The 26,035-nt window shown below is 40.1% G+C and overlaps 1 protein-coding gene across 1 annotated transcript in view; it reads left to right on the top strand.

The window, feature by feature from the left end:
• The first annotated feature begins 2,017 nt into the window (after positions 1-2,017).
• The window catches only part of GRHL1 (grainyhead like transcription factor 1), a 79,228-nt gene continuing 55,210 nt past the window's right edge, over positions 2,018-26,035 (top strand). Inside the window, exons 1-8 of the mRNA XM_036751804.1 lie at positions 2,018-2,037; positions 6,183-6,369; positions 11,827-11,897; positions 13,568-13,958; positions 14,980-15,053; positions 16,320-16,476; positions 16,670-16,781; positions 17,746-17,840. Coding sequence (XP_036607699.1) covers positions 2,018-2,037; positions 6,183-6,369; positions 11,827-11,897; positions 13,568-13,958; positions 14,980-15,053; positions 16,320-16,476; positions 16,670-16,781; positions 17,746-17,840 — 1,107 coding nt within the window. The remainder of the gene's footprint in view (positions 2,038-6,182; positions 6,370-11,826; positions 11,898-13,567; positions 13,959-14,979; positions 15,054-16,319; positions 16,477-16,669; positions 16,782-17,745; positions 17,841-26,035) is intronic.

The following is a 26,035-nucleotide window of genomic DNA, read 5'->3' as shown; positions in this document are numbered from 1 at the left end:
GTAGGTAGCTATTAGTTTCTCAATCAATCATCAAGCATTTATTAAGTACTACTATGTGCTAGGAATTAGTCTAGGTGCTGGGGACACAGAGACAAAAACAATAGTTTCTGGGCTCAAGGAACTTCTATGCTATTGAGGGTGAGGGTGGGGAACATGTAATATCTCTGTATAGCAGTACATAAAAAATCAATAAGAGTTAATTTGGGAGGGGGGGGAGAAGAGCTAATAACTGAGGAAAACAGAAGTTTCCTGTAGAAGGTGCCAACTGAGTTTTGAAAGAAAGAAAAGATTCTGAGAGGTGGAAGTGAGAAATAAGTGCTAGACACTGAGGTCTGAGATTATGGTTGGCTGGAAGGACAAGGGGAGTGAACGTATAACAAGATTGAAAAGGTAGGTTGGTGTCAAGATGTGAAGGTTTTTCAAAGCCAAATAGAGGAGTTTATGTTTGACCATAAAGGTAATGGGGAATCATTGGGGTTTACTAAGCAAGGGAGGGACTTGGTCAGACCTGCGCTGGAGGAAAATCACTTTGTCAGCTATGTTTAGGAAGAATTGGAGTAGGGAGTGACGAGGCCAAAAGACCAATTAGGACGCTATTGTAATAACTAGGTGAGAGGTAAAGAGGACTGAACTAGAGTAGTGACTTGTGTGAATAAAAAGATGAAGGGTGCCAGAGGCTGTGTGGGGTGGCAATAATAGAGGGCAGGACTTGGAATCGGGAAAATCTGGGTTCAAGTCCGGTTTCTAATACACGCTAGCTTTGTGACCACGGCAACCACTTAACGATTTAGTACCTCTATTTTTTCAAATGAGCACCAATAAGAGGAAGGAATTTCGACAGGGGGAGTTCCCAAGATAGTTTAAAATCACAGATTTAAAAAAAAAAAGGCTCTTCAGACTGATTCCAAGATGTGGGGAAGCAAAGGAACCTTTAACATTGTCTCTTCCCCTCTCCGGACCTCTGAAATGAGGGACTAGAGCAAGACGACGTCCTTTTCAGTTCTAAAATTATACTCATAGAATTTTATAATATAACAAGCTTATGCTTCCTATAGTCTCCTGACTAGGAGTCAGAAGACCTGGATTTCTTAATCGTAGCTCTGCTAGTGAACTGTTGTATGGCTTTTTGGATATGTCCCGGTCCTCTGTCTTATCCTGTTTTCCTATCTGCAAACAGAGTGTTGCAGTAGTTCTCTGGGGCCCCTTCCAGCTCTGACATTCTGTCACATTTGCCTTAGGGGGTTTGGACAGAGGGTGCCTGCCTCGACAGTTTCCATAGCTGCGAAAGCTAAGGAGCCAGAGGCGGTAAGGGAGTGTCCAGGTGAAGGGAGGAGGGGACTCGATGCTCACCGCAGGTGAGGACCTGAGGGGTCGTGGGGACTAGGAGGACCGGGAATCCGGGCGCCCTACAAACTCCGAGACTGTATTCCCAGCACCTAGAATAAGGCATGGGCTTTGCCACTTGGCCGACAAGCATCGGGACAGGAACGGTGAGCGCTCAGTACGTGCCAAGCCCGGCTCTCGCCCGCCGCACGTCCCCCGGGATTCCAAACCGAACGACAAGCACCCCAAGATTCCACACCCAAAGACGCGTCCTCGCCTCTTTCCCCACCTTTACTCTTCTTTTCCACTAGCAGTGTGAATGCTCCAAGTCCCAATCAAGGACCTTAGCAGGTTTCCCAGCCTCCAGAGGCCCCGCCCACGGGGCGCCAGCCAATGGGAAGCCAGGCCGGTGCTCACGGATTAGGGGGAGGGAGGGCCCCCCATGCGCTCGGCCAGCGCCGGGGCCAGCTCAGAGAGCAAGAAAAGCGAACCTAACCCGTCTGAGCCGCTGCTCCGGACCTCGCCAAACGCGGCCGCCGCGCGCCCGCCCGCCCGCCACAGCCAACCGCGCCGCCTCCTCTTCTTTCCCCCCACCCCCCATCTGGTACACTGTCCCAACCCGAAAGTCCAGTTCTGCGACCGGGCCGGCGGCGGCGGCAGAAAGAGAGCGAGACCCAGAGAGCGGGAGAACGAGATGACCCAGGAGTACGAGAAGTGAGTGAGGGCGAGGGGAGCACGCGCCGGGGCCCGGGGAGGCCCCAGCCGGGGAGCGAGCCTGACCGGCAGGAGGGGGGACCCTCCCCCCGCGGTTGTGCCAGGGAAGAGGTCCCCTGTATGAGGGCCTTTCTTCGTATCCTTGGCGCTTAGCATTGCGCTTGGCACGTAGTAAGAGCTTAACAAATGTGCGCTGACCGACTGACTGACCGACCGTCCTGTCGGGCTAGGGGGTGGCCCTGGCCGTGAGAGGTAGGTAGAGTGAGGAGACCCAGCCGGGGAAGCAGCCTCACCTCCTCCTCTTCTTTTTTCTTTTCTTCCTCCTCCTCCTGTCAGCTTAGCCCGGCTTGACTTCCCACTCGCGGCCCCGGGGCAGTGCAGGTGAATCGGCGGGATGCGGGGGTTGAGGCTCTGGCCGGCCGAGGGAGGAGGCTGCTCTCCGCGAGCCTCCCTCTCCCTCTCTCTCCCCTGGCAGCTTCCACTCTGCCCTGAATCGGGGGGTGGGGGCGGAGGACAGCCCGGGGGTCCTCTGTGGCGCAGCCCCGTGGACTTGGTCGGGGAACTTGGGTCGTGGTCCTGCCACCAGCCACCCTGGTGACCTTGGGGGGTTTTCTCTGGGACCCCAGTTTTCTTCTAAGATGAGGAGGTTGGACTAAGATGAGAGGGCTCTGAAGTCCCTTCATTCCCAAATCCCATGATCCCGTCGATCTCGTTTCCCCCAGTCTGGGAAGAGCCTTGTCTAGACATCTGCCCCGAGGGCACAGCACCCCCGACCTCCTTCACCGTCCTCCTCCCCCCATTCCCAGGCTCCGGTGCTCTCCGGGCCCTTTGATCCCGGAGTGAGTTGGGTTGGAAGTCGATCGCCTTAGACCGAGCGCACGCCTGGTGCCTCTGTGGCTGAAGCCAGGTGTCTGTAGGGTTGGCGGTGGATGCCTTTTCACCTTTTTGACTTCTCTCTCTGTCTCTCCTCTTCGCTCTCCCCCCCCCCCCTTCCTTATTCTTTGTTTAATTGAAACGACTCGGGAGGAGATTCTTGGCTTTGGGGAAACTCGACACCTGAAAGGCGTTGGTCCTCCTCCTCCGGCTTCTCCTTCCTTATAGTCTAGTCCTCCTTCATCTCCCTTTAAATGCTGAGTGTGGAGAACAATCAGTCTGTGTGTCCGGAGGAGCCTCTGAGTCCCAAAGCTTCCCTTTCCACTTCCACCCCAACCCCCATTAAAAAAAAAATGAAAAAGAAAGAAACTTGGCCTCTAGTTACAGGGGGACAGGCACTTGAGGCTTCTGGCCGTCCTTAAATAGAATCCTACAGCATTGCTCTCTGCGAGCCACATAGCCACCCCTCACCCCCCCTTTAAAAATAGAGTTCAGGTTAAGGCATAGTGAGAGAAGCTGGAAGATAGAAGCCTCATTACACGAGACACACCTATTTTATTCTATTCCGTAATGGCTTGTGTTGTTGTGTCATTTGAAAAAATTAGTTGTACTCAGGCCTTTGGTGATTTTAAATCGATGAGCAGGTAGGAACTGCGAAAATCCTTTCCCCTCGTGCTGCCCTTCCCTCTTGTGCTCTGTAGAAGCTAATGGATTTCTTTGAGACGCACCCCACAGCTGGACAGGTGGACTTATCCAGGTAATCTGATGTGGCTAAATATATATATTTAGCAAATGAATGGCAATAGAGAACTATTCTGGTGTACAGATATCACTAGGGATGACTTTTTTGTGTTTTGGTGGCCTCATTCCCTGGTTTTGTGAGGAAGAAACAATTGCTTAAAAAATATTTGCAAAGTGCTATGGGGCTTATTTGGTTACTTGCATCATTGGTGGTAATTACAGTTTACTCACATCTACAAAATGAAGAGCATAAAACTTCTAAATCCGGATAATTAGTTAGAAGGTACTACATTTCCAGAGATGTTTTTGGATTTCCATTGGTTAAAAAAAAAAAACAAAAAAAAACCCTTAAAAAACCTCTATATTTCTCTAAAAAAGGCAAATAGCTTTTTCTTTAAATTGCCATTTAACATAGATTTGGCACAGGCATTTTTGAAAGCTTCTCATCTTTTTTTGCACTCCACTAGGAACCCTAAGTTCAATATGTTATAATGGATTCTCCAAATTTGTCACAAAAACTGGTAAACAAATATTTCAGTGTTTTGGTGAAGTCTTTGTTGAATACTTATAACTAACAAGTAAATGGAATAAAGCCTTTATTATTTATGTTTGTGTTTATTAACTTATAGTCTCAGTCCTAATCACCAAGGCAATCATTGAGGCATTTAGCTCACATTGTTAAATGTGAAGTATTTTTTGTTAAAAATATAAATGTGAAACTTGTTTGTTTTCTGATGAATGAAAAAAAAATTGAGAAGAGGGAGAGAAAGTAGAGAAGGTAGAAAAACTAGCATTTCAGGAATGGAAGGATCCTATGCTGTCATAACACTTCTGAAAGTTATTTTGATTATTAATAATAGGCTAGTTATATAAGAATAATCACTGTAATATGTGACTTAGTTCATTAGCTGTAATCAGCTCTATTATTGCTCAGGGAAATGCCCACTCTGTACAATTTTAAAGTTTAAAAAAAAATTTTCGATATGTTTAACCAAAGTTTATTTAGAAATAGACAATACACTGCACAAACTTCCTTCCCAACTAGCTGGCAGTTCCTAGTATTTTATGCCGGGGTGTAAGTAAAACAGTGATTTTGAGATTTCTATTTCATCCCAATTCAGGAGGCAGCATTTGAACCCAGCTCTTCCTGACTCCAAAGTCTGCCCTTTATTCACACCACCATGCTGCTTTCACCCCCAGTCCCATCCCCATCCCCCAACCCCTTCAAAGATGGTCTCATTTTCCCAAATGAATCTATAGCTCTGTTTTTTAAAGGGTTTGGGTGGCTGCCAAACCCTACACTTTGTTGATAGCTTTAAAAGATAATCTTTCTACACTCACTCTTAAAGTAGGTAGGTAACCTTTAGGCCATTCACACATTTCATTTGAGTGTTGCAATGAGAAATGAGTCTTATAAACACCTGTAATGCTTAAATTTGCTGGTTCCCAGATTAGTGATTATTCAGTATAGTTCTTAGCATTTTCGCTTTTAAATTTGTTTTTCTTCTTCAAGAGTCTTCTCTTTACACTTCTGTGGGTTTGGTTTTCTACTTCTTGGATATTTGCAGTTTGTTTCCATTATTAAATAATGCCAACTGTATAATAGTTGAAAATGTTTACTTTTCAGATTTTTTGGAATCACTGGTGTTTGTTTTAATCTGCTAAAATAAATTTTAATTTGCAGTAGATTCAAAGCACAGGGAGAGAAGAAGACTTTAGTGTAGATTATTTTACTACAATATTAAAACTTTACAGCTGTTATCTGGTGTGATAAATGAAGGAAGAATTTTTTTTAAAAAGACATTTTTGTGTTAGAAAAATCTCTCAGTAGCTCTGAATGTAATGTTATAGGTTATTGAATGTTTATCTCTAAGATAGTTGAATTGTCTTGCCAGAAAATTACACAGCTTTGCTGATTTACAATCCCCTTTGGCCACATTCCATGTGGAATCTTCAGGGAATCAGCAGCATAATATAACTTTCTCATACACCCCCAAGGATTAAATGAGGTGTCTATTTTCCTTTCCACTCCTGCCCCAATAACCGTTTTGTGGGAGAGGATAGGAAATTGTTGAAGGCATGGAAATCAACAGAAAAGAGCAAAGAAATAAATTGTAGCAGTGTCTTGATAAAACTACTCAGATCCTAAGAGAATATAGTTGTGACTATATAGTGCCCAAAGGAAATGAATGTCCTATTGTTGTCATGCTATGTCCTTATGTCTGTTTATGTAGAGTATTTGAATAGCAAGGCATTCTCTTACATGGTTTGGCAAACTATCCAGTTTATGTTGGGTTCCAAGTATAGGTTAGCTACAGGTTCCCATGATGTCTAAACACTCTGTGTTTTAGTGGGTGGCCTCTGGGGCTACATTTAAGTGGGCTGTTCTGTTTGATGATATCTGGCCTTAAATTGACTCACCTGGGTTTATGGGGCAAAAGAATTTCAAGATTTTCTTCGTGATTTTTAGTTGCTTTTTGTGTCTTATAATATGCCCAGTGGTTTTATTTTTCTAATTTTTGTTTTTAAAGCAAAAGGCCAGTGTTGGTTCTTCAGAATGAAACACTCTATTCACAGCGTCGACCTTACACCAGTGAAGATGAGGCTTGGAAATCTTTCCTGGAAAACCCTCTTACTGCAGCCACCAAAGCGATGATGAGCATCAATGGAGATGAGGACAGTGCGGCTGCTCTCGGCCTGCTCTATGACTATTATAAGGTAGCTCTTTCTCCTTGTTAAAGGCTTAACAACAGCTGAAGAAGCACTCGATTAAACTGCATATAAAACAGTAATTTGCTAGTAGAATGTAATGCAAGTTGCTCTGCAGTGACTATAAATAACCTAATGAGTACTTTGAGTTAATGTGGTTCAAAGCTGAAAATCTGCAATCAGAAAATCAAAGGATTGTTTTAAAAACTTATGAAGTCACCAGCTGCCCTAGGACCTATCTTTACAAGTGAAAGATGAAGCTGTTACAAAAGATGATAGTAGGTTGGTCCTATTGATATACATTCTGCAGAAGGGAGTCTTTAGCTTTGGTGACAATTGTCAACCAACGAACAAGCATTTATTAAGTAATGTACATCAGGAGATGGAACTTTGTGGCACAGTGAAAGAGTACTGCCTTGAGTCAGGAAGACCTGAGTGCAAATCCAGCCTCAGATACTTACTAGCTGTGTGCCCCTGGGCAAGTCACTTAGCCCTGTTTGCCTCAGTTTCCTCATCTGTCAAATGAGCTAGAGAAGGAAGTGGCAAACCACTCCAGTATCTTTGCCAAGAAAACCCCAAATGGGGTCACCAGGTGTGGGACAGGACCGAACAAACAACAAAAAACCAGAAACTCTACAAAGCACTGGGGATATAAAGACCAAATAAAATTTACACAGCTACTGATTCCCTGTATATTGGGTGTGGCATGTGGACTGTATAGTCCAAAGAGGACTGTAATTCTTAAATGTGGTGTCACTTTGTTTAACTTTAATCAAGGTGACTTATTTTTTGATGATACTATGTCTTCTGTTGTGTTTAAAGGAGCTCTGGATTTCCAATATTGTCTCTGACATAGGACAGCTTTGTGATTATAGGCAAGTCATTGAGGTTACTCTCAGTGGCCTAGATCATTCTCCACAACTATGAATTACAGAAAAATTGTTGTTGAGCATTGATAGGAGTTTCTAATACTAATGAAATCACAGCTCCAGTCTAAAAACAAATTGGCATTCTACACTAAATATGAAAGTCTAATTAATCCATTTTTGTTGTTGTTCTGGGCTTCCCAATTCTTACCAATTATAGTGTATACTGTTGTCCGCATTTAAAGACATGAAGGATCCGGGGATAAGCTTAATGGCACAGTAATTCTATTCCCTGCATTGATCTTCTTTGCTGTCCTTCATCTGAAGATGATACTACTACTCATCCATCAGGAGAGCATATACTTTTAATTATTTTTCTTGCAGTGGTAATTAAAATTTTTTTTCTAGTTCAATTTTAAGCCACAAGGCTTTGACCTGAGTCCTCTTCTCTCTCTCCCTCTCTCTCTCTCTCTCTTTCTCTTTGCTCTCACTTGGTGACCTCCCTCTCTCCATGCTCTCACTTGGTGACTTCATCATCTCACGTGGGTTTAATTATCATCTCTATGCTGATGACTCACATATCTATATATCTAGCTCCAGTTTCTCCCCTGAGCTCCAGTCCTGTATCACCAACTACTTATTGGGCATTTCAAACATAACATGTCCAAAATAATCTTTCTACCACCCTTCCCACCAACCAACACATCTGAAATTTCCTATTTCTGTCCTAGGTACCCATATCCTTCCAATTATCCCTGTTTGAAACCTATGTGTCATCTGTGACTCTTCTTTTCCTTACCCTATATATCCAATAGATTGCCAAATGTAGTTTTTAACCTTCACAGCATCTCTCTCATCCTCTCTTCTCTACTCATACAGCCTACAGCTACCATCTTAGTTCAAGCCTTCATCACCTTTTGCCTGGACTATTGCAATGGCCTCCTAATTGATCTCCCTGTCATGAGTCTCTTCTCGCCTTCACATAGCTGCTAAAGTAATTTTCCTAAAACATAGGTCTGACCACGTCAGTCTTCTACTCAGCAAAATCCTCTGATTCTCTATTGCCTCCAATATTAAATAAAAATAAATTCCTCTGGCATTTGAAGCCTTTCACAACCTGGCCCTAACTTGCCTTTCCACCATCGTTATATATTCCTCCCTTTCCCATTCCAACCATGATGGCTACATCCTCTCTCACTGTGCTTTTACACTGGCTGTCCACCATGCTTGGAATGTACATTCCCTTTTAATCATAGCCTCATAGAACCCTTTATTTCATTCAAGAAGCAGCTTAAGCACTGTTGTCTACATCAGAAGTGTCAAAAACATGGCCCACGACCCTCCTAAGTGTGGTCAGAAACTGATTAAAATGGAATTGGGAAATAGAAAATAAATAAAAGCACAATAAAACATAGATAATGTTAATATGTGGTTTTCTAAGTCAATAGATACCTTCAGGGATTCTTATGTCCAGTTTTATTGGCCCTTGTTTCTATCTGAGGTTGGCACCGCTGTTGCACCTGAAGCCTTTCTTGATCCCTCGCTGCTAATGTCTATCTTGTCATTATTTTTTACTTATTCCATATATATTTATTCTGTATATACTTATATCATCTCCTCTAATAAAGTGTAAGATCTTTGAGAGTAGTAGTGGGTGTTTGTTCTTTTCATTCCTAGTGCTTAGCATAGAGGTGGGTACTTTAGTACATGCTTCAGATAGATTGAAAGAATACAAGCTTCTCAAGGCCAAAGACTTTCTTTTCTGATCTCTCCAGATGCTTACTCCTTGTGTGACTTTGGGCAAGTCACTTAGCCTCCTTAGGCTTCAGTTTCTTCACCTTGACAACGGGAGGGTGGGATTTGTTTTTAACCTCTGAGGTTCGCTCTAGCCCTAGATTTGTGATCCCAGGTGTGTGGACACCAGGTTGTGTCTCTTTATCCCAACAGAGTGCCTGGCACACAGTAGGGGAACGATGGACACTTGTCAATTGTTGGTTGTTTTTATTTATAGCAGCCAAGCCATTACTAGAACCTCAATCCCTTGAGTTCAACTCTCTATCTTTCCTCTACCCTATAATAGCTTTGCTTTAATGTTCCTATGGGTTTATTGTTGTTGTTCAGTTGGGTCTGACTCTGTGGCTTTTCTCATCAAAGATACTGGAGTGGTTTGCCGTTTCCTTCTCCAGTGGATTAAGGCACACAGAGGTTAAATGACTTGCCCAAGGTCATACAGCTAGTAAGTGTTTGCAGCCAGATTTGAACTTAGGTCTCCAGGCCCAGCACTCTTGCCATGACGGTGCAGTGGTGAGCCATCATGCTGTAGTGGCCTCACATCCTTTGTGTAGTTTTATCATCTTGTCAGTGAGTAGCAGAAGCCATGAGACAAAATGTCTTAGTGTGAAAAATCTGCTTCTAGTACCACATTCTTTTCAGTGGTAGAGTAAGATTCCCTTCCCCCACTTTGACTTGGGAAAGACTTTTTGGAGATATAAAGGTGGGGAAGTGAATTTGGAGATCTGAACATGAAATTTAATGAAATTCATTCCTGGCACCAGGTGCTGAGTCTGTCTTGTTTTCTGGATTGGAGGTTATGGATAGGGTTTTGTTGTGGATCTGGAAGAAATCTTCTGAGAAATGGTTCTTGGATAAATTTTTGCCTGGGGAGATTAGCCCAGAAGGATTCTTTTGACATGGAAGTTCATGTGTATATACCTTTCTGATGCCAAGTTTATTAATCCAGTCTGTGAGAAGAACACAAGTTGTTAAGATGGCAATTGAGTTGTGTGTTTCTAATAAGAAAAAACCTAAAACTTTAATGCTAGAAAGACTGATATGAAACCAATAATTACATGTGTGTGTATGTGTGTTTGTTTGTATATCTATGCATGCACACTTAGAAGGTCCTATAGATATTTTGAAAAATCTGTGAGCCTAGGGAAGGGTCAGGTCTTTAGTACTGCTTACTAGGCAGGCCTCTGAGGTAGGAAGGGAAGAACTAGATGCTTTTAATGACCTAACTTATTTATTCTCAGTTAACTAAATAAGCATCAATCACTGTTGTATAATATATTTCAGAGCTTTACTGAAGCTATTTGAAGAACCCACTTAAGAATTAGCACATAGTTTACAAATGGAAATCTTTTAAAACTATATAATGGGGAAAGAAAAAAGCGGAAATACAGCTTTCCATATCTTGGGTTATTGTGTGAATCTCAAGGATATTTAAGGAAATTAATCATTTAAAGGCCAGGATTTAGGCCTGAGAAGTAAATTGTTTACATGACTGACAAGTTCTACTCCTGTGCCTGCTCCTATATTTAACTTAGTCTTAGAGGAATGGTACTAGAGAAAATTAACTGAGAAGTGAAAAGTTGACAGATCTTTGGTGTGTAGAAAAGTTTTCATTTCATAGAACTTCATTGTATTTTCTGTAATTATGCCATGTCAGTAAAAGTTTTTAAATGGCATTTATGCACAGGAGGTAAAATTTTCTGAAAAAAATAGCTTTCTCTTAATAGAAAAAAAAATAAGAATATCTGCTCTGTTCTAGTGATCTGAGCTTATTTGACCACCAGGGAAAAAAATGTCTTTCTCATTGACTGGGCTCCCCAGAATAAGTAGTGCTTATACATCAGTACCTTATTGGAATCATAGTCTTATGAATATGGATGCATACCCTGTGTGCTTTTAAAAAGGGGCCTAGCATGCTGGAGGTCCTTCTCTGCTTCTTTTAGTATTTTGTGCATTCTGGTATGACTCAAACTATCCATCTATTTTTCTTTAGTCTTGAGCTAAGTATTACCTAGTATAGTGAAAAAATAATAAGCTATATTTAAGCTAAGCTATAATAAGCAGCTAGGAAGTCAGGAAGACTTGAGTTCAGATTGGACCCCAGACACTAGCTGTGTGACCCTAGGCAAGTCACTTAACCACTGTTTGCCTCGGTTTCCTCATCTGTAAAATGGGGATAAGAATAGCAGCTACCTCCCAGGGTTGTTGTGAGGATCAAATGAGGTACTATTTGTAAAGTGCCTGGAGCATAGTGGGCATTGCATAAATGCTAGCCGTTTTTGGTGTCGTTATTGTTATTATTATATCTTTGTAGAAGTGCAGTGGTTAGGAATCCAGCCTCAAGATCAGGAGGATCCAGGTTCAGGTCCTGTCTCTGACACATCCTGAAGGTGTGACCCCGGGCAAGTCACTGAACCTCTCATTGCCATAGGAAACTCTAAGACTAGAAGATCCAGAGAAGGTGCTACTTTCCTCATCTAGGAGTTCTCCATATAATGGGATCACAGGTTCCTCCCTATCCCTGTTTTGTCTTTGGATGAAGGAGGCAGCATGGCCTGATGGGTAAAGCTTTAGCCAGCCCTGGCTCAAGTCCTCTCTCTGGCCCATATGGTTGTGTGGCCACGTGGAGGTTGGCACCTCAGCAAGTCTCAAGACAATAAAACACTGATGATTTCTAATATGTTTGGGTGGCAGGAGGTTCTCTGGTGTTCTTCATACCAGTGAAATCATAGATCTGGAGAAAAAGAAATCTTTGGCTGAATCACCATTGATTGAAGACCTGAATTCTTTGTGTATCTTAATCCATAAGGTTCCCAGAGAGAGAAGATTATCCACAGCAAAGCCAGATGTTGAACACCCTGACCCGGATCACAACAAAAGGTACTTGTTTAAATTCACAACAACATATGACAGGACAGTTGAAAGATGCCCCATTTCTGTGAGAATTCTACCTTGTTAAAAGGTCACTGTTTTGGATTTGATATAGATAATAGGTGATATCTACCTGGGGAGAGGTGGGTAGGTTAGAGAATTAATGCTTAATTTCTGTTACTGATCCTCTCTAGAATGCTTCTAGCTTTGAGAAAGTTACTATTGCTATCTTTAAAATGAGATAATCTCCTCTAACAAGATATCTTTAGAATTAACTTCAATAATTTAAAAATAGGTATATTTTTATCTTAGAAGAGGGCCGAGTAAATTAAAGAAATAAATAAATAAAAAAGTAAAAATAAAAACTTGAAATACCAGCAACTCTTGATTTATCAGCACACGGGCAGCTAGGTGGCATAGATAGGGCTTGGAGTCAGGAAGACTCACCTCCCTGAGTTCAAACACAGCCTCAGACACTTATTAGCTGTTATCCTGGGCAAGTCACTTAACCTTGTCAGCCTCAGTTTCCTTATCTGTAAAATGATCTGGAGAAGGAAATGACAAACCACTCCAGTATCTTTGCCAAGAAAACCTCAAACAGGGTTACAAAGAGTCAGATATGACTAAAATATGATTGAAAAACAGTTGAACAGCAACTGAACAGCCCTTGGTTTATCAGCACGTGGGTTTATCCATAGCACATTTAAAGCTGACTTCAGCGACATATTGTAAGTGTTTTACCTTCCCATTAGTTGATGTGACCTTGGGGAGGCAGCACAGTATCCAAAGAGCATTGTTTTTGTGTCAGAGGGCCTGGTTCAAATCCAGCCTTGGGTAATCTTGGGTGAAAAGTTTTTTTAACCTTCATTTTTCTCATTTATAAAATGGGAAGGCTGGACTAGATTGAGACTAAAGTCCTAATGAAATGTAAATTCTATGAAATATGAGTTCATTTTGATAGCTGCCTAAGTATAACACATACTATATATTCCAACGCTCTGTAAAAATAATTTGGGGGTTTTCAGATATTTTCAGCTATCCCATAAAGGTGTAGTGCTTCATTAACCGAGAAAATGATGAGGTGACTCCACAGTGAACCCTTTTGAAAGTAGTTCTAATTGTTTTAATCTGTAAGATTGTGGAACTTTTTGAAATCTATAACACATCAGTCTGCAATTGAATTTTACCTACTGAAAACAAGAGTAGTGCATATTTAAAAACTGTCATCAAAGCCAAAATCTCTTAGGTACAAAGAATCAAAGTGGGATCAGCTTTCTTTTAGTTAAAATAAAGGTTAGGACAACAGGGTTGCTGATGAAAGTAATGATTGTTGGGATGTGTGACATCAACCTAGGTTAGCTGCATTTGTAGCTATGTGCTTCAAGAGAGATAGGATTGTTTTCTTTTATCAGGATGATTCAAAATAAAATGTTTAACGGGCTTGCTTAGCAGTACTTTAATTAACTTCCATCTAGTACCCTTGGGTTTAACTTATTTTGAATGATTTCATCCCTCCAATTATGGGTTTTGAGCCATTTCTAGTTTGTTTGGTCCACTGCCAAGTAAATTGTGCATGGCCTAAGAACATGTTTAAATACTTTTGGCCAAGAAAGTTGTCAAAAAAAAATAAGGTATCAAAACTGAGCTTCAAAACATAGTTTTCTTCTCTTCTCTTAAAGAAACAGCATACCAAATGTGACTGAACAACCCCTCATTTCTGCTGGAGAAAACAGAGTGCAAGTTCTGAAAAATGTGCCATTTAACATTGTCCTACCCCATGGCAACCAACTGGGCATCGATAAGAGAGGTCATCTAACTGCCCCTGACACAACGGTCACTGTATCCATAGCGACAATGCCTACACACTCCATCAAGACGGAATCTCAGCCACACAGCTTTGCTGTAGGACTCCCCCCAGCAGTTTATCACCCTGAACCCACTGAGCGTGTAGTGGTGTTCGACCGCAGTCTTAACCCTGACCAGTTCAGCTCAGGTGCTCAGCCCCCAAATACTCAGAGGCGTACTCCAGATTCTACCTTCTCAGAGACCTTCAAGGAAGGCGTGCAAGAGGTACAGGAAACAACAAATCTTCCTAATAGGGCTGTGCATAAGTATCAGGTTCTACCTTTTCCTTGTTATATAAGACTGAAATCTCAGTCTGAAATGGATTAGAAATAGAAGATTTTTTTTAAGAGAAAAGGCCCATGGGTATAATTGAGCAAAATAAGCCTATAAAACCAGAAATAACTATCAAAAGCACATGGCTAATCTTACCAACAGTTGGTTTTAAAGATCATGATTTCAGCTAAATAATTTGCTGAAGGGTAGAGGAAAAACATTTGTAATCTCATTGACAACAAGTATCTTCATATAGTCTGTTTAATTTAGACTGTGTCCGTTACTGAAACTTAGAAGTGTTTTAGAACTACATATTCTTTCCATATATAACTATATAATTCCTTCTTATCATGTATATGCTTTGTGTCTCTTGGTTGTTACCATAATTCTAAACAAGTTATTTGCTATAATCTATAAGAGGTAGTTGGATCCTGACGTTAAATAAATTCATGGTGTAAAGTTTACAAATAACTCCATTGACTTCCAAGTATTTTCTCTTGGTAAATGCTAAATTTGGTACCAGGTAAGGAACAAGAGAATGTGAGGATAAGAGCTTTGGGATTAGAAACCCAATAGCAACAACTCTTGAGAAAAAAATCCAAATTTATTTAGTCAGAATGTGTACTTAATAGTATATTTCGAACTTGGTATTCTGGAATACTTGACTTCTAAAGGAATAGGTAAATTGAGCTTCTGATTTTGAAGTGTAAAACTTCAATCAGAATTTTGAATGTGTGGAGGCAAGAGGAATAATGAATCGCAAATACTTTGTGGGAGTGCCCAGAATCAGTCTTAATTTACATGACTTGTTTATGAAAATGGATATTGGGAAGGTATGGGGTTATTCTTAAAATGCATCCTTTTGATGGTGTACCAGATCTTGAGTTTTTGCAGGCCCAGCTTAGCTTCTGTCTTTTGTAACCATGACCAGTCAAGTAATTAATTGTATCTTATTATAATGTTTGTATTTCAGGTTTTCTTTCCTTCGGATCTCAGTCTGAGGATGCCTATGAATTCAGAGGACTATGTGTTTGACAGTGTCTCAGGGTAATAATAATTTATGTAATTTTTTTTCTTCGCAACTTGTGAGTCCTTTTCTACCTGTTTTTCATGGTTTGATGAAGACTTCCCTCATTTTATTATGCCAGTGAGCTACTTAGGAAGGATGGATAGAAGTCTAATTATTTACTTGCTAGGATCAGTGACAACTGATTTTGGTGCTACTTGTGATCTTTTCAGAAGTCTTTTGCTTGGAACTGTTTTTCAAATAAGAGTTCTTAAAATAATAGAGTTAAGAACGATCTCAGCTCTCTCCTCCCTATGATTTTTTTAGGGGGGAGGCTAATGCAATGTAATCTATGAGGTAATATACATCAAACACTTTGCAAGCATTAAATTGCTCCACAAATGTTAGCTGTCATGGAGTCTAGGAGAAGAAATGGGAAGAGAGGAGGTGGGTTATAGCTAAGATTCCTTCTAGCTATAAAATTCTTTGTTTCTTTGACAATCTCAGAATAAAGTAGAATGTTGCAAATAAGTACAAAAGAAAACCACTTTTAAAATTAACCTACCTTTTTCCAGTGCATTTGCAAGGTATGAAATGAAAGCAACAGTCCTTACTCTTTCTTTACCTAACTGGAGTTGTTACTTGCATTGGGAAACTGGCTAGTTAAAATACTCTAGTGAATACTGAAGAAGCAACAAGGTTTTAGAAGATAGAACTTTTCTGGTTATGTATTGGAATGAGAAGCATATCTGCCTTCTATGTTTCTCTTCCTTCATGAGTATGTGCTTGATTTTTGCTTCTGTGAAATTTCAGTAGGCCATTTTTAATGCTATGTATTATGATGATAATGGCTGACCTTTAAATAGTAAAGTTTGCAAATTCTTTATGTACGTTACCCCTTACAGTAATCTGTGAGGTGGATAACATCCCCATCTAACAGATGAGGAAACTAAGTTTTAGAGAGGCTAATGATCTGGCCTAACAGTCACACAGATAGTAAATGGCAGGGTGGGTAACTTACACCAGTCTTCTGACTCCAGATCTAGGGATCTTTTTCCTCAACATTTTACTTCTCAAGTGGATTGAGGTTTTGTTTTTTTATTTTTAAGTGTTTCTGTGTGGAAAATTATTTCCTCATGGAAATGTTGTTAGAAAGGAGTCTTTCTTAAGATGGCAGACCCAGTTGCATTCTCCTTAGCAACTTACTATATCAATGGATTCACTGGACCTTCTCCAAATTAAACTAAAGCACATTGGTAGCCTTCCAGAAGAGTACCTCAGTCTTCAATGCCTTTTTTGTCACATAGGAACAACTTTGAATATACTCTAGAAGCCTCAAAATCCCTTCGACAGAAGCCAGGAGATAGCACCATGACGTATCTGAACAAGGGCCAGTTTTACCCTGTCACCTTGAAAGACGTGAGCAGCAATGAAGGAATTCACCATCCCATCAGCAAAGTCCGGGTGAGTGTGTGGTCACTTTTTTCTCCAGGAAGTGAGGGACAAAGATTCTGTGTTCTCTTTCTAAAACAGAACTTGCTGCAGGCCCCAAACTGTAGCCTGAGGCCTCAAATGCAAAACCTAATGTCAAGTAACACCTCTCAAAAAGATTCACCCTCTGTTTTCTCAATTTCTTTAACCTTTTGTCTTCTCTCAGAGTGTGATTATGGTGGTGTTTGCTGAAGACAAAACTCGGGAAGATCAGCTAAGGCACTGGAAATACTGGCACTCCAGGCAGCACACGGCCAAACAAAGATGCATTGATATAGGTAAGGAGCTCATAAGCCTGTTCTTACCCTTAGAATTGCAAGCACCCATATTTTTCTAAATCCAATTTTTTTTGGCAGTGTTCAGCTTCCTGACAAAACCATTTTTATTTTTTCACCAGCCACTGGCCTTTTCCAAACATTGTCCTTGGCCTCTCAGAATTGTCTTTGTCCCCACTTTCACTTCCTCCATAATGACTACTGTGTTCCATTTAAAGGTGGGGACTCCAGCTATACAGTAAGCACAAAGGTGTCTCACTCCCAACATCATTCAAGGATTTTTTTGGGGGTGTTGTTTATTCCAAAGCAAATTTCTGTCATTTGGAGAGGAAGAAGAAAAGGAGAAAATACTATTGATTTACAGTTTCCTGTAAGCAAAACAAGAATATGTTTTAATTCTAGCCTTCCTTAGTTGCAGACTGAGTTGCATTGCCAGCCCTTGATGTCTGGGACTGGAGTTAGAGATTAGTCATCTGGTTCTTAACAGCAAACTTACAAGCAGATCCATGTTTTCTGAAGTAGCTTTATAAAGAGCTATATCTTGTGTGGTCCTTTGGGATAGCATGGATGAAAGTAATAATTGTTACTCTCAGCAGTATTTTCCCCCTCTACTTTCTCTAGAGCCCTAGATTAGGAGTGAGGAGGACATGGGATCAAAATCTTATTGTGCTACTGTCCTTAGCGATTTTTGGCAAATTGTTTTACCTCTCCAGGTATCAGTGTTGTGCTCTGTAAAATGACAGAATGTTGGATTAGGACAGTGGGCCTAATCCTAATCTGTGGGCCCTTAGAGGCTAGAATTCTTTTTTTCATCTTTAATGCATTCTCTTCAACTCAAGAATATATTAGCTTCAAATGCCTTAGGGAGATGAAAAACTGTATCTTATCTTAATGAAAGTTCCATACTACCCAACTTAAACTAGAATTCATAAGTTTCTCTTTATCTTTTTCACTCCTTCCCTTACAGCTGACTATAAGGAAAGCTTCAATACCATCAGTAACATTGAGGAGATTGCCTATAATGCCATTTCTTTCACTTGGGATATTAATGATGAAGCAAAGGTATGTAGCAAAGCCCCAAAGGCTTCCTGTTCTTTTTGTTTTGTGAGGACAAAGGGGAGGAGCTGAGTGCCCTCACAGCTGACATTTTCTTTGGTGTTTCATTTTTGTACTAAGCAATAGATTGAATCACATTTGATGAGAAGGTAGGTAGGCTGTTACTGTGAGTCATGAACTTGATGAAAATGAGATGGGATGGGGAAGGGAAGAAAAGAAGTGTTACACCATCGGGTTTTTTCCCCTCTTCCCTAAAGAACCAAGAGATTCTCTTGTCTATTTTAACTTTCCCAAAGAAAGTTCATGCTAACATTTTAAGAAACAAAGCAAAAATATTTCTTCCTGTTCTCTGGCAAAGATAATTTATCTTGACATACCTATATGCATGTGTAGCATTGTAAAGGGAGCATTAGAGTTGGAGTCAGAAGCTCATGAATTTTAATCCTCAACCACTAACTCACCATTTCACTTTGATTGTGACTCAACTTCCCTCTGACTCCATTTTTCAATCTGTAAAGTGGCATTAGTAATACCTGCCTACTCCCTCACTGACAGGGATATTGTGAGGATTAATAAGACAATGTCCTTAAGGCTCATAAGTTTCTTAGAGACAGGCTTTATGTACAATGGATCATTATTTTATTTCATTTCATTTTCTCTACAAGTTCAATCCCTCATCCTGTTCTAAGTAATTCTTCTTTCTTGTTATTTTACAAGGTGTTTGAATGATTATCCCTGATGTGGATGGTCATTTGGCTAACTCTTAAGTTGAGTTCTGGTGTCCTTTAAGAAAATGTAGGTTTGACACAGGAACTATATGAACATAAACATAAAACACTTTTTTATACAAATAAACTCAGATCTAAATAATTGAAGTAATATTTATTCTTCATGAGTAGGTAAAGCCGAAATAATTTTAAAACAACAATTTTTCCTAACCAACCTATTTATTCAATGTCATCACAATTAAATTGCTAAAAATTATTTTACTGAGTTAGAAAAAATAATAACAAAGTTCATTTGGAAGAACAGAAGGTCAGAAGCTTCAAAGAAAGGGAAAAAAGATGTAAAGGAAGTAGATTCAGCAGTATTAGACTTTAAACTATATTATAAGGTGAGAGCATTATAGAAGTGTAAAAAGGATAATTTTGATGATTTTAAATTAAAAATTTCTTATATAAATAAAACTTGTGTAGGCAAAAACAGAAGGAATACAGAAAACTGGGGGAAAACTATCATAGACAATCTCTCAGATAGGATGTGATTGGGTTGGAATATTGCTGTAGTGTAGGAAATGATGAAAAATCAGGGAAACAGATGATAGGAGGAAATAAGCATAGTACAGTCTTATATATAGGTGTGTATGAGTGTATGTGTTTGTAGATATCAATGTATATGTATGTGTATACACACACATATATGTATACCTATGTATGGATATGTATATATATGTGTATATATATGTATGTGTATCTATATCTATATATATCTATATATATATCTATATATATCTATATATCTATATCTATATCTATATATATATATATATATATATATATATATATATGTATATATGTATCCACACTTAATTGTAGCCTTCTCTGGGGTGCAGGGGAGGAAAGGGGGAAAATAAAGTAAAAAGTGCACAGCAGAAAACAAAAGAAAACCAACAAGGAAGCAAAGAAAAGCTGGGCAGTTTTGAAAACAATGTGTAGTATTTATCATATAGGTTTTCTTGAAATGGAAATTTATTGTTTATATTGAATCCTCTCTTATGGTCTGTGGTGTACATGGCAATGTTTTTATTTTATTTTCTTATATTGTATTTAAGTTTAAAATTTAAAAAATTACTAAAAGAAAAAGAAAATGTAGGTTTACTTTTTCAAGGCATTTGTTCCCTACACCTCACTAAAATCTTTTCCTTTTAATTATATACCCTCCCCTAAATCACTGAAATACTGAATTTATCTCTTCATTTAGTTTAGGAATCAAGGAGTTCATATGGCATGTTCATAGGAAAAAGTATTTTGTGTTCAGCAATTTAATTTTTGTAAGGCTAGGAATGTGTCATTTTTAATAACAAAGATTGTATTCATTGTTGGAAACAATTCATTTAAGAAATATCTGAACCAAATCAATCAATAAGCATACATAAAGTATCTATTGTAGGCCAAGCATTTTGCTGGGTGATGGTGATACAGAGACAGAAATGACAATCTGTGCTCTCAGAGAGCATCTGTTTTCATTGAGGGAGACAGCATGTTCAGAACATGCAGAATAATGACAAAATAAATAAGAGCTAGTTTGGGGAAGGACAGTGGGCTCTGTTAGCAGAGGGATCAAGGGGTGGGCTTCACGTAGAAGGTGGTACTTGAGCTAAATCTTAAAGAAAGTAAGGCGTTCTAGGAGGTAGAAGCAAGGAAAGGAAGGAAGGCATTCCAGGAATGGGGGATGGCTGGTGCAAAGGAAGATGGGAGGTAGAATGCTCTGTGTAAGAAACAACAAGAAGGGCAGGTTTGGCTGCATGATCGAGTAGAGGAAGGAGAGTGATGTATAATGAGGATGAAAAGGCAGGTTGGCACCAGGTTGCGAAGATCTTTAAAAGCCAAAAGAGGAGTTTCTCTTTTATCCAAAAGCCATAGAGAGGCATCAGTGTTTACTGAAGGAGTAACATGGTCAGACCTGCATTTTGGGAAAATCATTTTGGCAGATCGATTAGAGAGGTGGTAGACTTGAGTCAGGAAAGTCATTGCAGCAGACCAGGTGAGAGGCAATGAGAGCCTGATAAGGGTGGTTTCTGTGTGAGTAGTGAGAAAGGCGATGTATCTGAAAGATGGGGTAGATGTGAAAATGGTAGTATTTTGCAGCTGATTGGCTTTGTTGGATGACAGAGTGAGAAATCAAGGATGACCCTGAGGTTGGAAGCCTGGGAAACTAGAAGGATTGTGGTGCCCTTGGTAGAAGTAGGGAAGTACAGGAAAGGTGTGGATTTAGGAGGAAAGGCAATGAGTTCTGTTTTGGACCTATTGAATTTGAATTGTCTGTGGGACTTCCTGTTTGAAATGTCTAATTAGTATTTTGTGATGCGGGACAAGCGCTCAGGAGAGATGTTGAGGTTGGATATATATAAATGTGGAAGTCATCTTCACATAGACGATAATTAAACTCATGTGAACTGACAAGATCACTGAGTCAGAGATTACAGGGAGAAAGAAGAAAAGACCCAGGACAGAGCCTTGAGATAGACTCCAAATTAGGGGGCATTATATGAAGACCCAGAAGACAGTAATGTCAGGAAAATCCATGTGAGAGAGACTATCCCAGAGGCAAGAGAGGTCAGTGGTACCAAAGGGTGCAGAGAGGTGAAGAAGGAAAAGGACGGAGGAAAGGCTGGCAAATTTGGCAAGTAAGAAATCTTCGGTTACTTTGGAGAGAGCAGTTTCAATTAAGTGATAAGATCAGAAGCCATCCAGCGAAGGGTTGAGGAGTGAGCAAGGGGCAAGAAGGCGGAGGCAATGAGTGTAGAAAGCTTTTCTTTAGGAGTTTGCCTGAGAAATGGGAGAAAGGTATATGATGATAGTTTGAAAGGATGGCAGGGGTTGTTTTTTTTTTTTTAAGGATGGGGGAGACTTGGGTATGTTGCTAGGCAGCATGAAAGGAAGCAGTAGGTGAAAGGGTGGGCTCTGGAAAGAGAATGAAGATTAGAAAGAGAGAAGTGATGATTGCAGGGCAATGTACTGAAGAAGACAAGGAGAGAGTGCATTTAAAGCAGTTAGCATTGGTGAAGCCACTTTATTGTCAGAATTTAGAGTACAAGACAAGATATTGGGGAATGACAAGGGGTGTTGAGATGAAGAGGGAGTTCATGTCGTGGCAAATGGCCTCTATTTTGTCATTAAAGTACAAAGCAAGTCCTTCAGTTTGAAAGACAGCAAGGAAGAGAAGAGATGTGGAAGGGTTTAGGAGGGAAGAGAAGGTTTGGAACATCCTCGTGGGGGGTGGAATAGGATATCAGGGAGAAGGAAAGGATTGTTTTGCTATAATGAGGGCCCAGTTGAGGTTAGATAACATACATTTGTAGTGGACCCACTCAGTTCAGTTCTGTAGCTCCTTCCAGTTCGCTTCAGTGGCACGTGATTTAAACTATATTATAAGGGTGGCAGAGACTGGATAACTGAGTACTTAGAATGTGAAAGACCATGTGCAAAAGTGAGGCACACAGAGGTGGATGACCCAGAATTCCTGCTCTGTGGAGCTTGTGGTTTGGCCAGCAGAGGCAAGATACTCTCATTTCTAACCAACTGAGAAGTTCTTCTGTTGGAGCAAATGACTAAATGTATATTAAGAGGGGCCTGTGAGAGCTGCTCTTGCCTTTTGCCACAGGCTTCTCAAAGGCACAAGTATGGCTTTGAGGGTGCAGGCTCCAGAATATTGAACAACCCACCTGGCTTATGAGGCTTTGCGACAGTGGTATGTCACACTTCTTTTTCTGGCCGTCTAGTAGTGCATGTGTGATATCAACAGGTGTCTGGTCAAAAGTTTGGTGCTTTTGCGTTAGTCTTGTTTTGATAAGTGTGCCCACTCCAATCAATAGGAAATCTGAATATTCAGATCAACCAGAAATTCTTCCATGCCAACTATGTGCAAGTACATAGGAGACAAAGACACAAATGAAATAGTCCAATAGTCCGTGCCTTAAAGGAGCTTATGTTTTACTGGGGGAATAGCACCATGACAAAATATATACAGAATAAATGTGAAGAGAAAAGAATAATGTTAACAACTGCTAATTAATTATCAAAGGCCTTTTGTAGGAGGCAGCAGTTGATTCTTGCTTTATAGGAATATGGGGGTTCTACGAGTCAGAAATGAGAAAGGTGGTGTGGGGCGCGACAGCCTGTGTAGAGGCCCAGAGATGGGAGATGGAGTGTGATCTGTGGGGACCAGCAAGGAGGCCAGTTTGGTTGGAACATAATGGGTGTATGGTGGGGGGAAGAGTAACATGAGATCCCTCTTCAAAGACAGGTTTGGGCCAGACTGTGAAGGTCTTTATGTGCCAAAAAAAAATAAAAAGAAGTTTGTATTTTGCCTAAAAGACAACAAGAAGCCACTGAATGTTTAATATCGTTCGTAACTAGATTATTTAGGTAAAGCAAAAATGGGAAGCAAGAAATGGCGACTTTTATCCCTCCGTATTTGCCCCTGTTTGGTACTTTAAAATTTACTCTTTCTTTCACTTATGAGAGCTGTGTTGTTTTCTATGACTTGATGACTAATATCTTGCTTATCTTTGTAATTTAGCAAGGACCATGAGATAAGTATAGTGAGGCTGTTAGGAAGAAATGGAAAGTTTCACCTTGTATAATTATTCTTTCTCTTATTTTAACAATTAAATAATATTTAACGGCACTGAGTTTGCTGGCCTCTTAATATTGCTGATTAAAAAAAAAATTGACCCATGCCCTCAGGAAGCGTCTGTTTTCAAAGTGAATTGTAGCCGTGTTTTCTTCTCACCACCAGGGCTAATTAAGGGACTCTGAACAAAGTTTCTGGGGAAGAGGACATTTAGGCCTGACTTCAGTCATTGACTCATCTCCAACCTTAGATGGATCCATTTGTTCCCTGGTCTTATTTCCCTCATGTGCTTCTAGGAAAAAGTGCCATACTGACCAGCTAGCTGCTCTCAGTGAGGTTTCCTCAGGATTGATGAGTATTTGTCAAAGTACTTAGATATCTTGGCTGAAAGTTACTGTGTATAGACAGAGTGGTTGTTTGGGGTGTCACTCTTGAGGGTGCAAGTCATGAAAGCCAAGGTGACAGAAAGGAATAATGATTGTCATGAGTTTCGTTTTGAAGGTCTATAGAATCTTAGTAGCATCATGTGAGGTGGGGGTGGGGTGGGGAATGGAGTGGTCTACATAGTTCTAATGGCATCAGTAAATGTTATGAGTAAATGAAGTTTGTTTCTCTTTCCAGACTCCCAAAGCTGATTTGGTTCTTATGCCTTCTATAAGAAGAGTGTTTTGCCATTGTCTAATTAGGCTGCCACCTTGTGAAACAGATATCATATATCAGCCTTAAATGTGTTGAAATTAAGCATCTAGACTTTTAGCTTTCTTCGGCCAAGTTGATTTCTCTTTTTACTCTCGAAGTAATTAATGCCCCTGGGCCGTTGGAGACCACAAATTCTACATGCATGATCCTGTGGTAATTTTTCCCCCAAGTGCCCCCTCCATGCAGTAAGATCCTTATCCTTCTTGTTCAGATTTCCACAACCTTAACATACTCATTTTATTTCAGTAGTGTCAGGATAGATAACTGGTAGTTAAGAGACTTCCAGTATATCACCTAGAAGTCTAGAACACGCCTTGGCTGTGTTCATTGGCCCTATCCCAGGTCCTTTACCTTAGAGGATGTAAGAGACTTATTCTGCTGCTGGAGGTAAATAGACTAGCAATTTTCTCCAGAGATCTAAAGCTCTCATAGCTGTTGCTTTGTTGTTTTGGGGTTTTTGGCACTAACAGGATGAGTAAAATTAGGCTCTTGACCAAAAGCCAACTCATTAAGCCACATTTTAATTTCTGCCTCCCACTCTGGAAATGGTTGTATTTCAGGGTCAGATGAGATCAAATCCCATTTCCCCTGGCTAACGTGGATCATCATGTGGAAGGATGGGGAGGGAGTCATCAACGAATGCCATCCCTGAGACTTAAAATCCAGTCTTACATATAATGCTTCTTCCTATACTTTCAGCTACCTCTTCCATGGGAAACGATGTGGAAAAAAACAACAGAAATTTTTAGAGCATTTGTGGGTTTCCAAAGTTAAAGAAAAAAAAATTGAAGTTAAAGGTTCTTACCTGGAGATAGCAGGAAGAGCTTTGATGAACTGAACCTAGAGGCAAATTCCTAGGCAAGACAAATCTGTTTGCCTGGTATTACACTCCTCCTCAAAATAACCTTCCCCCTATATGGACTGAATCTTTTTATCTAACTTTCTTGCATTGTCTCGAATTATACTGACTTGAGATTCGAGTTTGTAAATATCCTCTTTTTAGAAGCTTAAATATCTCTAGGATTTGCATTAGTTCAGTCATTACTTTCTAGTAATATTAGTAAGTGTAAATTTTTAAAAGCACATTATGTTTTATGAATGGTTTTCTTCACCACAAAAGCAGGTAGTACACGATAGGGATGATGACACTTGTGACTTCACATAGTTGTGCAGGTCTTATGATTATACATGTAAAGTGCATTTTAAACCTTAAAGCATTTTATGAATATCAGCTATTATTATTGTGGAATACCATCAGCCTTGGTATACAGATGAGGAAACTGAGTCTTAAAGCTTTAAATGACTCATCCATTGTCACTTAAGCTAGTAACTGTTGGAACTAGTTCTTGAACCCAGGTCTTCTATGACAACTTCAATGTTCTTTTAGCTCTATCATACTTCCTCTTCTAGGTAACACTTCTACTCCTAAAATGAATGAGTTATTCTGAGATTGTCCACTCTGAGAGAATGGGAGTTTTAATTGGTAGGGATGTGATATATGTAATTATAAAGCACATAAAACTTTTGAGGATGAGCAGACCTGGATGGAGTGCTACAATGGAGACTTCAAGCAACATGGAATGCCTAGGAGTTTGGGGAGTGACACACAATGCTCTTCTTCCTTCTCCTTCTGCACCTTCTGGATCCATTTCCAGACCCAGAACTTAAACTAGTACAACCAGCACTACAATTTAGCTACATATGGGTTATATAGGCTCTTGTGGGCTAGTCTGAGAAACTACCATAAATATCGTTGTTTCTATCAAAAACTGACTTAGAATCAAATTTCTCAAATTTGGACTCAACCTATTTAAAATGTAGCTATTATTAGCTTCAGTCAGTCTATAAGATTTCCCAAACCAAATGACTAATTCTGGAGTCTTATAGGCATTGTAAAATAAGGCCTCAGAGCCTTAAGGTCTAAGAAACTAAAACTCAAGCTAGTTTGTCAATACTAACAGAAAGGGGTTCAGCCTTCTTAATGCCTTTGTGTTTGCTGTCCTGTTCTTGGGATTATGGCTTCAGAAATGGAAAACAGTTTGCGGAAGTAAACAAATTCATATGATGCTTTACTAGTTGGATTCTGAATAGGTCCACAAACTCAGGCAGCTGTACATAACTTCTACTTAGGCAAACCTTTTATGTTG

The sequence above is a fragment of the Trichosurus vulpecula genome, chromosome 3, assembly GCF_011100635.1.
Source record: "Trichosurus vulpecula isolate mTriVul1 chromosome 3, mTriVul1.pri, whole genome shotgun sequence".
Classification (NCBI taxonomy): Eukaryota; Metazoa; Chordata; class Mammalia; order Diprotodontia; family Phalangeridae; genus Trichosurus; species Trichosurus vulpecula.
The sequence above is the reverse complement of the archived record's forward strand: the minus strand, read 5'-3'. Positions and strand labels throughout refer to the sequence as shown.